Genomic DNA, 12830 nt, shown 5'->3' on the forward strand with positions numbered 1-12830 from the left:
GTGGCCATTGATGCCACTTGATTCATCTGAGTCACTAATGCAATATCAGCCTTAATAGATACCTGAGTGGATCAGGGAGAGGAGGTTTGAAACATTTATTTAGCTTGAGCTGTGATATAATCAGTCAGGACAATGTGGGTGGATGAAGACATGGAAGACATGGACACGCTGGACACCCCGTGGTGTTGGTACTACCTGGCTGACTGTGGACGGTGGCACAGATTTGAGGTAAACTGTAGTGAACATCTTTTATTTCAGTCAAGCTTTAGGAAAATGTACAAAGAGCAGAATGTCTGAGGTGTTGTGTCCAACCTGCAGGACGACCCCGAGAACCCCCTATCGAGTGAGGACATTGAACTGTACTACAAAAGAAACCCAAAAGCAGTTTTAGACGCATCTTCATCCAGCTGTCACAGCAAGCTCGATTTCTCAGGTAAGCGACCACATTTTGTTCTTCACATTATGTCCTCACGAAACTGAAGGACTTGCTTGTCAAGACTTCTGTGTTCTTGTGCAGCAATGATGCGGACTGACCTCAACACGGGGAGGCAAAGAAGAATCCATCGAGGCTGCAACATTGAGAGAAGGTGAAATGAGGTTTAAAACAGGCTTATAACAGATGATTGACGCTCACAGCTGTGAGTCGTGAGTCAGTATGGTTTCATGCAAAATGAAAGTGAAACTGAGCACAATCCCTCCTGTTAACTCTTTCCTCCCACAGTTGTTCCTGCTTCAGTGCTTCGCCGGTCTTCTGGGAAAAGTTTGATCCAGCTTGTCCTTATCAGGTGACGCTAAATGAAAGTTCAAAGTGACAGACTTGAACCCTATCATTTTAAAAGCAGCATGATAGCTGAAGCCTTTATTAAATGTGCATTTTGAATGTATTTCACAGTTAATCCCTCTGAGTGAGCTCACCCCCGAGTATCAGTGTGTGGCAGGCTACGTGAGGAACGAGGGGCTGCTGCACAGATCCATCGTATCCATCAGCAGGGTACAGAATTTGGACCTGTGGGATATCTTTTGCAGGTTGGTCTCTGAGTGGTCTCCATTCCCTTCACCATTCCCCTACTTTGTCATCAAACTGATCCCTCTCTTTGTTTGTGTCAAAGGAAAAAGAAACAGTTGATGAGAATTCAAGGCGTCAAAGACGTTCAAGAGAGAAGACTCTTTCATGGGACACAAATCAAAAATGTTGACAACATTTGCAAGCATAACTTTGATTTACGGCTAACTGGACAACACGGACACATATATGGCAAAGGTAACTTAAACGATACTGTAATATCTCTCTGTGCAGCTACACATTGTTCACCAGCGTTTCCCCTGTTGATCTGACTTTCTTTGTTTTTATTCAGGAATATATTTTGCAAAGTATGCGACGTATGCGGACAAGTACAGCAGGGAGAGCACGGATCCGTTGCCTGTGTATGGCGGGGAAACGCGAGGCCTAAACGGTGAATACACTAAAATAATATTTCTGGCTCGGGTGATGATTGGGAAATCAAATGTTGGACAAGCACATTTCCTAAAGCCTGATCATGGGATTTCTGAAAACACTCACGACAGCTGTGTGAATGACATCCAGCATCCCACTGTTTTTGTTATTTTTGACCCCAATCAAATATATCCAGAGTATGTGATTCAGTACCGATGAAGTCCAGAGAGGACGTGGAGCATGTGCCGTGGCTGAGTGACAGTTTCTCCTGCATAACTTAGTCTTACAAATTTCACTATTTCCAGGTCGACCCCACGTTACACAGATTTCTTTTTGAAGAGCCTCATCAATAAAGTTCCTCTCCTGGGAGAACCAAACCAAAGTCTACATGTGTTTATTCCTGAGCCATCTTGTCATCATCTGTATTATTACTGGAGATAAACAGTCTAAAGTGACAGCAGTTTCAAGATCACAGCATTAATGGATATCACAGTTCCCCACTGCTGGCCAGGTGACATCACAGCAAACCCATTTATGTGATGTTACCAATAGAGGAGGGGAATCATACTCATTGCAAATTAAGGCTTTTTTTTTTTTGGCTCAAAGTGTGAGAAAATTCTTAGTTTTTAATACTTTTAAATCTCATGTGTCTATATATTTTCAACTAATAAGGTTTCTTTCATTTCTGATAATATCAGTCAACAACAGTATATACTCAGATGAGTGAAGAAGACTCAGTTAATGGCACATTCAGTAGATCTGCCTCTAAACCATTAACACACACATTAAACAGGAGGGAGGAGAGCGAAACTTGTTGCACTGCTCTCCTTGCTGAGTCAATTTTCAACACACCCCAATCAGTGACGTCTAAACAGATGTTGTCCTTTCACAACAAAAGCACTCACCATACCTGCACTGACCTTTTAATACTGGAAATGTTGCTGGAGTTTGAACCGTTCCTGCTGCAATAATAAATAGAGAATTCAATATATCATTATGTTTATGTGACTAGAATTTGGGTTTCCAACAGGCTTGTTTTATCCACCTCCTCCATTTACAGTAAATCTTACTGACAGGGCAATCATTATTTATTCCAGCATCTGTTCAAATAGAGGAAGGAAACGTGCTTCAGAGAAAGTGTCAGCAGAGGGCGCTGTTGACACGTGCGACATTTCAGAAACGAGCGGTTGAACTTCTGGCACAGGTCAGCACTGCCTGGTCCACGTTATATTCAGCGGTTTCCACTGGCACATTTTGGCCATTATTTCTGCACAAAACTCCTTCAGAGGGAGCCAAAAGCTCATCGTTATATTTCCAAAAAGCCAGCAGTCGTGCTCCTGGAAGCATCATTAGAGTCACAGCCAGTGGTTATTATCTAGTGGTGGAAAGGGAATATGTTCACTCAAGTACTCCATGTCAGTCCAATTTTGAGGTATTTTTGAGTATTTTAATTTCATGCTACTTCTACTCCATGACATCTTTTTTTCACTCCTCCACATTTATTCAACAGAGGGAGTTTCTAGTTACTTTACGAGACATTGAAAGACAAAGATTAAACCAGTGGTTCAGCCTTTCCAGCTTGTGACCCTTTACAAAAAATGCAGATGTTAATGAGAGTTAGCAGCTCCATCAAAGAGACGTTTCCCCTCTGAACTTCTCACAGTCCATCAAGTCCTTAAAAGCACACATTTGTGCAGTAAAACTTTTTTTTTTTTTCATTAATCATCTCATGAAACCTCAGACTGATCTTGACCAGCTACAACAGTAAAAGGCTTCCTACTCATTCATGCATTAGTATTATTATATAATGTCATTATAATAATACATCAGCCAGCGGGACCATTTCTATGCACAATTAGTACTTTTATTTCCAATACTTTAAGTATATATTATGTCACAGTAGTATTCTGAATAGGACCAATTGGACCAAATAGCCAAACTGATCTTTCACCTGTAAGAGAATATCAGTATTCTTTTAATAACTGATTAATTGAATAATTATTTTTATTTCTCATTGTTCAATTAAACCATATCCAGTTTAATGAAAGACATCAGACACCAGCCGTCAGCTTGCACTACTCCCCTTGCAGGCGTCGCACCGAGCGGTGGGAGGAAATCTTTCATCTCGTCACGGGCCAGCTGAACTTCCTTCCCTATTGTGTCGTTTTAGTGGTTTACTCTACATGCAGGCCCAGCTGTTGAACCATGTATGGAACGCCTGAACACACATGTAGCCTCCATGTGTGAAAAACTTTCATCTTCTGACTGACAAAGGCAGCTTACAGTTAATTGGTGGTTAGGTGTGAGGAGCACAAAGAGGCGCAGACTGCCTTCACTGAGGGAAAGGAGGTTCTCAGCTGTAATTAGACAGGAAGTAGACTTACTGATTCACACTAGTTCCTGAAACTGAGGCTCCTGCTGACTATTTGCCCCTTTGATTAGAGGTTATCAGCGTGCTTCCTCATTGCATGTCGAGTGTGACCTCGGATTCAAAGATAGGACCAGGTTTGCAAAAATAGGAGCTCTTAACAGGCAGTTGGCTTCATCACTATAGAGACTGTGAACAAGGTCCCACTTATAGAAATAACTTAAGCTATGGAAATAATTTTAGAAGTGTTACCTTCATTTTTGAGTTATGCCCTGAAAGGTTTTTAATATCATCGCACCATCACAGGATGCATTTCATCACATTTGTGCATCAGACAGAATATTTGACTGCAGTCAATATAAGAAATCCATAACATTTCCATTCCACGTGCACGCACTCGCACAGACACACTAAGTCTTTTATTATTTCATAATTTTTATGGACCAAAATATTCCAATTTCATTTGGGGAAAGAAAATCACATCCCCTCTCCTCTGTTTATATTTTTACATAATTATTCATTTGTTCCTGTTTATGTGGCTGTTTATTGTCATTGTGCGGGTAGTTTTTCTCGTTGTACATGATGTAATTGGTCCTATGGGCGGATTCAGTGATGAGTCTTGCAGATGGGGGTTCAAAATAATGTTATATCTATGCATAACAAACACATTCTTGATTCTGTGTTATTACTATTGCACAACAAAATCTGTCCTCACAGATTTATGCTCGCTTCCAGTTCCGAGTTTGAAATGTTTGAAACTGGGGCTGTGAGTTCCTCCAAGTCAATAAGTGAGTCGAGTTTGATATCTTCTTAAATATTTACAGCCTGGTGTGCTCGGAGTCTGGCGTGTGATTAGAACCTCTTTGATGTCTGCTTGATCAGATGATATCAACATGTAGAGTCTGTGAAAAGACTCAGTCTAATTAGTGGTTCCTCTCACAGAGCTGCCTGTGTGTCGTGTAGACAGACTGTGTGTGGCACTATTCTTCTCCGACTCCACTGAAACCACGACGAGGTAACGGCCCCGGAGAGAAATGACTTCCTTTCTAAATTATTTAACATTTCAAACATTCAAAAATATATTCGGGAATCTCAACTGAAAGGAACAAAGTCCGCAAACTAGTCCGGGAAGACGGATGCGTCACTGCTACACTCACATGACACACTCCTCTCTGTGTTTATCCAATGCAACAAGACAGTTTGTTTAGCTCTGATGTTCTGTTTGGGGCGCTGGAGACCCTGGGCCCTCTCCAACAGCACAAAAAAATATACTTATCATTGTTTATTCAGCTTGATTCCTCAAGACTTTCCCTGATTTTATGTGAATTCCTCACAAAGATGATTTTGAACTGTCAGAAGTCCACAACATCAAACCAGAGAATAAATGTAGTACAGTAGAAAATACAATATTTGCCTCTGAGATGTAGTGAAGTAGAAGAAAATAATACTCAAGTAGAAGTACTGCCTGCTGCTGCCGCCCTGCTCTTTTACTGTAAGTGTGCTGTAAACGCGTGCTGCTACCTGCTGCTGCTCATGTAGAACAGACCTTTTCACAGCAGACATTTTAACATCATTAATCATGTTAATGATGGCTCAGCTCCCCGTCAGATATCCCTGTTATTAATTACTAGGAAATATTCAAACTCTTCACCTAATACCACTCTGTAAAAATACTCCTGCACTGAAAATGTCACTAAAGTAAAAGTATGGAAGTGTTATCACTTCAATGCAGAGAAATCCTCGCTGTGAGTGGGTGTAGCACAGTGTATCCAATATATAACACTTTACTGCTGCTATATGTTGCGTTGGGCTGCAACTACTGATGAAATGTCAAAATGATGAACTTAACTGCAATTTAAGACCAAAAAAAAAAAAGCAAATTGTCACTATGACCATGAAACCATGAAACATTTCAGGGATTTTAGCTGAGAAATGACTGAAATGATGAATCAGTTAACGAAAGTCAGTGATTAATTTTTTTGATAACTGATGAATCAACTAATTAACTGAGTAATCATTTAATTAATCATTTATGGATTATGGTTTAAAGGCGCTTCATGTTTTTTTGCGTCAAATCTTCATTTGCAAAGTAAAACTGTCGAATAGTGAAGTAAAAAGTACAATACCACCCTCTGAAATGTTGTTGAAGTGTAGGTGTCATGAATTGAAATACTCAAGTACCTCATATTTGTACTTAATTATAGTGCATGTACTTAGTTACATTCCACCAGTGTTAATGGTGCCTGTGATTTTCCTGCTATGACTGTTTGCAGAGGCTGAATGTGGTGTTTTCTCTGTTGGATATTTTGGCACATAGATCCTGATGTCTTCATGCTCGATTCTTATAGTGGTGAAATAAACTTATGTTTGGGTATTTTCTGGCATATTTCCTCTTTTTTGTCGCCTGGTTTAGCAGGTTCATATTATCTCACTGCCGTACTTTGATCTCATCACTGTGAGAAGCAGGTGGAGGTGTACGCTTGCATGCAGTGACAGGACTGGAAGCCAAATATCAACTGTGTGCATACTCCGTATTCATAAATATACATGTGGGTTGGCTGACTGAATTTACACTGTGGAGAGGAACAGGCGTCCAGGAGCACATCACACTGCTGAGAGCAAAAATCATGTCTTTTATTATGGAAAAAGGTTCACTTTTCTTTACAAAACACAACACATTTTTCAGCTACACATTTTCTATAATTTAACCAAACGTCACAATCTTCAAAAACATCTAACGTCGTTTTTACGAAGCTCTCTCTGTGTCACAGACTCATTCTGTGACAGGAAACACAACCTGATGTCCCTGAGCACAGAGAAAAAAGGAAATAAAAAAACATTTTAATGTAATTGTCATGTTGCCTACTGTAGCCTATCTATGTGGAGAAATCAGAGGGGGTGGGCTACTGTGACAGAGACGGCACAGTGTTGGCTTTTTCACATAAAACAACATGTATTAATAAATTAAGTTTGATCATTTGATCACATGAAGTGGAACATGTTCATCTGACACAAGGAACACAACACATAAATGAGAACAGTTCTTGCTTGGCACAAGAGGCGTAAAGACTCAGTGCAGGCTTTGGCACCGCTGAGGAGTTTTCTCATGATCATCTTTACAGTCACAAGAGTTTAAAATGCACCAGGTGCAAACATTCTTCAGTGACTCGGACAACAGAATGTGGCTGGCTGTGGAGTACTGTGTGTTTTCACCTGCTCTTTTAATTGAAGCAATTTACTGTACAGCTCGGGATTACGGGGTGGTACCTGAAGACGTCTAAGCACTTGCATGCTTTGATGTTATGCATTTGCTGTCTTAAGAGTTACAGTTGAGCGCACCCTGAGGGTAATTCATCAGGGTTTTAATTCTGAATTACTCTGACAACATTGCTGGACTCACGGTGAAGAGTTTAAAAGAAAAAGGATCAAAATCGCTGCAGTGGAACCAGAGTTAATCTTGTCTGCAAGTCCACTGGCACCAGTTTGGACAGACATTCTGGTGTGTTATGCTAGTAGCAGCTAATTTAGCCTCAATCTGCTAGCCTCAACCAGGCATGAGGAGTGGACTACAGAGGTCCCTAAAGCTCACATCTTTCTAATGACACACCCTCAAATTTTTCCACTTTTAAGCTTGTCGTCTTCAGCCCCAACGGGTGCTGAGTCTAGTGACATCACTTGAGGCAATTCATCAGCCTGCATGCAGCTCCCTCTGGAGCCACTAAAGGATTTCTACAATGTTCTTCACATATGCAATAAACAGACTTTGATGTGTAAAATTGGTGGAATTCCTCTTTAACACAAACCAGCTGGCACCATGGAAGACAAAATGAAACTCATTCACCCAACGATGCCGAATGTTGCTCTATCCTCATCAAATTAAGTGTTTTAAAAAAACCACGTTTTTAATGATAATGATTTTTTCTTCATGCCTCTGCAGTTATTTGCTTTTAGAACGTCATTTAGAAACTGAGCATTACAAAAAATGCAATGATAAAAGGTGACATTAGTCGTTTGAACCACCACACAGCACTGTTGGTGACTTATTATCGGGCTGAACACCCTTGAATCCCAGACATGCCAAGCCTCATACTGTATTCCACAAGCATCACAGGCCACAACTCGAAGGAATCTGAGAGCGTTTAGCCTCCAGCTCTTTCATATGCCGTCATGTCATGTCATTCATCCTCTGGAGGACGCTACGTCATCGTTTAAGAAAGACCTCAGCAACTCTCTCAGTTCAAAGGTCGCTCTTCTGCATCCCGAGCCCATGCTTGATCCTGAGTCCCTGCCTCTCCATGATGTTCCACAGCTTGCGCAGGTTGGACTGGGTGATGGCATCGTCAGGTTTGAGCTGTAGTGCACGCAGGTAGTTGGCCTCGGCTTCGGGAAGTTTCCCATTCAGGTGGAGGATAGCACCGAGGTTCATCAGAGCAGCTGCGTACTAGGAGAAGGCAAAGACACAGCAAAAAAGGGTAAGAAAAACAGTAGAAAATGAGGCAGAGCTGTGCATAATGCCATATTACAGTGAGTTCCAAGGTCTCAGGCCGTGGACTTACAGGATTACTGTACTTACAGCGACTGTGTCGACCTTGGATTCATCTATCTGGGCAAACTATTTTAAACTTGCCCTTCTCAGTTCTACATTTGACACAGACAGTTATGTGAGACATACACGGTTTTTAGGAAGCTTGCCAGGTTTTTTTTGGGCATGGAGGATTAAGGCAAGGGCTCTGGTGAAATTTGCTGAAGGCTAGGAAAATCAAATATGCATTAAATTAGCCCGAATACATTCTCACAGCACAGTAGCAGGCATGACCAAAGACAAAGGTGTGTCCTTTAACAGTGCCACAGAGAAAAAATACGTGGCTACAGTTTGTGTGTGGGTGCGTGTGAAGCATTTTTTCTAATATAATGAAAAAGCCCATTTAGAGGTGTGTCTGGACTCTTATTTAATAAAATACCATCTTTTGAAGTTGCAAAGTGAAACCACCTGGCCCTGAATCATGTACCAGTTCTGGAAATCTACAAAATCCAGGTCATAGACATGACTCTCAGCAAGCCATAACTAACAAACACACCCAAAATCTCATCCTAAAAGTCATCGGCACCTCATCCCCCAGACCTGGCCTTGTTCCCAGGCCCGTGTCCTCAATGCCTGACATATGGCTAGAAACTTGGCAACTAGTTCACAGATTTTCTCTCCCTAAACACAACTGTTGGTCTCCTCTCAACGCTGATATTTCACTTGTTTACATTCCACTCCTCAAGCAGTGTTAAAAGACTAGCTTTGAGAGCGGGAAGTTGTTTTTCTCAGCCAATGTATCAAATGATCGCTTAAAGAGCTGGATTATTTCAAGTAGTGGCCGGGAAAACGCTGGAAAATTAACTAATTAGCAGCTGCAATGCCACCCCTTTTTCGCGGTGGGTTTGTTTTTCTCACCTCGTGCACAACAAATGATTGCAGTTGAGGTAGTTACATTTCAAAGTGCTCCAAACCCCTGATCTGCTTTTTGTACCATTATGCAACTTCACGAGCAGTCAAGACACACTAAGCTAGATAAATGAGGGTGTCTTTTGTCATTCTAAACAACTGGGTGATATGTAATACATAGACTGGGCTAAATCATTAGAAACTGAACCCTGGCCACATGTGTTCTGTGCACTGGAAGGCAGCCAGAAAATATGTCCGCAATTACTTCTTTTGCCTTTCCTTTGACTGAAACAATTATTTCTGAAGTTGGGTCTGGTTTTCTGTAATACAGCGATGAAAGGGATGTAATCTCTTGACCTTCAGCAAGTTGGATTTACAGCATTTTTAAGATAGCATCTACCTCTGATCCTCAGCCTTTCTGATGCACCCTGCCCTCCGAGCTACAGCTATAATCCTTAAAGATCCCCTCCAGGCATGTTTTAAGACACATAAAAACACTCTGCTTTGAATATTGATCAAAAATATGTTTGAGTTAAAAGAGGGGGCATAAGGGATATACAAATACCCAAAAATAATCTTTTTGACACATATTTGGCATGTGACAGGAGATAAATGAGCAATCACACATGGAAAATGTTTTCTTCAAACATACTCTAACTTAATAACTCATAGAATTACAGGACCAATTTCTACACAGTAAACCGCCCATTTTGCTCCACATGGAGCGTGATACTTGAGAGGTGGTGTTATAAAGCACTTCAGTCTGTGTATGCAAAAGGAAAAACTCTATTTGCACCTTTCTCTCGAGGCACACGATCATTGGCTTTCTTAGCACGTCGAGCCAGCGCTGAATCTTTCATGACCTGAGAGCTATTGGATTAAGTTGATATTTGAGAGACTGTCATTCACTAAGCAGACGTGCGCAGGGAAAATGTCATAGACAAGAAGCACTTTACCCGTGACAAATTACAAGTCTGTCTGAATGTGCACATGAAGGCTTCCAGACTGTGAATTATAATGACTGTGACTTTGAGGCAGCTTATTTTTTACAGAATAAAATATAAATACATGCCTTTCCAAATTAAAATGAACAACCAGCGTTCTACTCTCCTATGCCGTTACTCAGCCTTTAGGGTTTAAAACAGGATATTAACAGACAGACAGACCTTATCTAAAAAGGGGCAGATGCTGCAAAGGAGTGATTCCTAGCCAGTGCTTGTTCCCCATGGGTTCTGCAGTTGCAAGGGGCTACGTGGAAAATTTGTAGAGTAGCTCAGCTAATTCGAAAGAAAATTAAATAAATTGGAAATTAACCCTTCATGCTGCCATTGAGAATGAGTGAGCAAGTTAGCAGAGAGGTCTAACAGTTAGCTAAAAATCATGCATATGCTAAATGGTTGAAGTAGTTAGCTAAAGCATGAACTCAAAGTAAGGGATTGATTGGTTGAAATGGTCAATTAAAAGTATTAAAAACAGTGAAATACTTAAAATAGATAAATGGTTGAAATACTTAAGTAAAAGAATAATTGAAATAAGTAAAACTAACAGACTAAATGGCTGCAATAGTCTGCTAAAAGTAAAAAAAAAAGTTGAAGTAGCTAGTTAGCTAAACGTAATAGATAAATGGTTGAAATAGTTAGCTTAAAAGTGTGGTTTGAAGCTAGCTAATAGAAATAGATTAAAAAAAAAGTTAAAATAATTAGCTGATAGTACCAATAAACTGTTGAATTAGCTAAATATATTTAATAGATAAACGGTTGGAATAGTTAGCGATAATGTAATAAATGATAGTTGAAATGGTCAGCTTTTAAAAGTATGAATAAACATTTGAAATAGCTGGCTAAACGCAATAGTTAAATGGCGGAAATAATGATAGTAATAGAGAAATGGTTGGAAACATAGTAATATTGTAATAGTTGAATTGTTGGGATAGCTAAGTAATGGATAAACAGTAGAATCCGATAGTTAAAAGCAACTGAGAAACAGCTTAAATAACAGGTAAGAATAGTTAGCACAGTCACCGATAAATAGCTAACAGCAAGGTGTATTAGATAAATGATAGCTAAAGGTCATGGATAACTGGCTGAAATACACCAAAGATTGCTTTATGTAATTGAAAGTGCTAAATCATATCCAGCTGAAAATCAATTAAAATGAACACATTAGGTGGTAGTGTTGATGTAGGGGTACTTGAGTTGTCTGACAGGGCTGTGGGGGTAAAAAGGTGGGGAAATACTGCTAGAAAAGGTGTGGCAATATAACAGGATTTACTCAAGTGAAGGGCATGAAGATGAAAGTCTAACCCTTTCTGCTCACTGAGCTGGCAACATAAGTCACAGAGCAGACAGTCACTAAGCAGACGACCATGACAAATGACTGCAGGAAGCTCCTTCTAGGTCTGCTCTGAAAACACAGGGGTTCCTATGACTCTGAACGCGCCCCAGACCGGTCCACGCACCCATTTCCTTTGAAGTGACTGATTCATACTGGGCAGAAACAGGATATAATAGCTCTCAACTTCCTCAACCGCATGTGCTGACATGGAGAGACATGATATCCCACAAGGCTCTGTCTGTTTAACTGTGATCAAGTATTTACTCTGAAGCTGAATGTGCGAATTCAATATCAGGTGACAGTAACCACTGAACTCTTCTCACTTCTATTTTTGTATAAGCACATCGAGGCACGAACCAGTTACCAGCCGTGAACAGAACACAGTTTCCATTTTATATTCAGCTGTGTTACTGTTTGCCAGGAACAACAGTGCTATAACATAATGTCAGAATGATGGGTAACACACAGTTTGTTGTAAATTGAATTTACAGTACAGGCGTGTGTGTGCATTTCCATGATAAGTGGCACCAGGCCCACCAGTCCAGGTACTTACATCTGGTCTAAGGCTGGCTGCACGCTCGTACTGCCTCTCTGCTGCCTCGTTTAGACTGGCCTGTCTGAAGAGAGGGAAGAACAGAGAGAAAGGAAGCGTAAAAATCTGACATAACACACTACATATTAATAGAATTGTACTAATAGAAATTACTTATTATAATTGTATTCATTCATTATTGCACAGCTAATCATGTGAATTACTATAATTAGAGCTAGCCATTCATTAATTGTGTAAATTGCTGTAAAATGCCCCAGTGTTAATTTTACTTATAATTTTCATTGGAGTAGTCATATTCATTGCATGTTAAGATTATGTTAATCTCACTGAAATTATCAGGAATCAAGCATTCAGTTAAAGCCTCTTGCCTCGGTGTTATGACACTGCAGTGAGTTTCATCACAGGTGATACTTTTGTCACTTGCCGTTGTTTAAAAAGGTGGGATGGCTGTGCTGAAAAACTGGTTTTAAATACTTTACATTAAAATCACTCTCTTCTATGCTATGAATTTCGTGATGTACGTGACAAGTTGTGACCCGAGTGATGGTTTTACTGATTTGTATGAACACCTTTAAGAGTCCCAACGAAATAAAACATTACAGTCACAGCTTACACCACAGCTTCTATAATTAGAGGAAATTGATTAATTGTTTCTGCCTTTGGCTTCTGTTAATCATCTCAAGACGCCCTGGGACCCCTTTATGCCCAT

At 40.3% G+C, this 12830-nt stretch overlaps 2 protein-coding genes across 2 annotated transcripts in view; one reads left to right on the forward strand and one right to left on the reverse strand.

The window, feature by feature from the left end:
- Positions 1 to 90: 90 nt before the first annotated feature.
- Positions 91 to 1654, forward strand: LOC139350804 (protein mono-ADP-ribosyltransferase PARP11). Its single transcript, XM_070992411.1, has 7 exons — positions 91 to 228; positions 319 to 433; positions 518 to 587; positions 722 to 785; positions 893 to 1026; positions 1110 to 1261; positions 1356 to 1654. The coding sequence occupies exons 1-7, from the start codon at positions 133 to 135 to the stop codon at positions 1652 to 1654; spliced, it is 930 nt and encodes a 309-aa protein (XP_070848512.1). The 5' UTR covers positions 91 to 132.
- Positions 1655 to 6416: 4762 nt separating this feature from the next.
- Positions 6417 to 12830, reverse strand: part of tmtc2a (transmembrane O-mannosyltransferase targeting cadherins 2a) — a 57306-nt gene continuing 50892 nt past the window's right edge. Inside the window, exons 11-12 of the mRNA XM_070992528.1 lie at positions 12122 to 12185; positions 6417 to 8244 (exon numbers count right to left, since the gene is read on the reverse strand). Of these exons, the coding sequence (XP_070848629.1) occupies positions 8041 to 8244; positions 12122 to 12185 (268 nt within the window). The 3' untranslated portion in view covers positions 6417 to 8040. The remainder of the gene's footprint in view (positions 8245 to 12121; positions 12186 to 12830) is intronic.

Source organism: Chaetodon trifascialis, chromosome 22 (genome assembly GCF_039877785.1).
Source record: "Chaetodon trifascialis isolate fChaTrf1 chromosome 22, fChaTrf1.hap1, whole genome shotgun sequence".
NCBI classification, from domain to species: domain Eukaryota; kingdom Metazoa; phylum Chordata; class Actinopteri; order Chaetodontiformes; family Chaetodontidae; genus Chaetodon; species Chaetodon trifascialis.

Bases quoted from the DNA above. Each gene is read 5' to 3' on its own strand.
- LOC139350804 (XM_070992411.1), top strand. From the start codon at position 133: ATGTGGGTGGATGAAGACATGGAAGACATGGACACGCTGGACACCCCG. The intron at 588-721 runs GTGAAATGAGGT...TTCCTCCCACAG, and splicing joins GGCTGCAACATTGAGAGAAG to TTGTTCCTGCTTCAGTGCTT. The intron at 786-892 runs GTGACGCTAAAT...TGTATTTCACAG, and splicing joins ATCCAGCTTGTCCTTATCAG to TTAATCCCTCTGAGTGAGCT.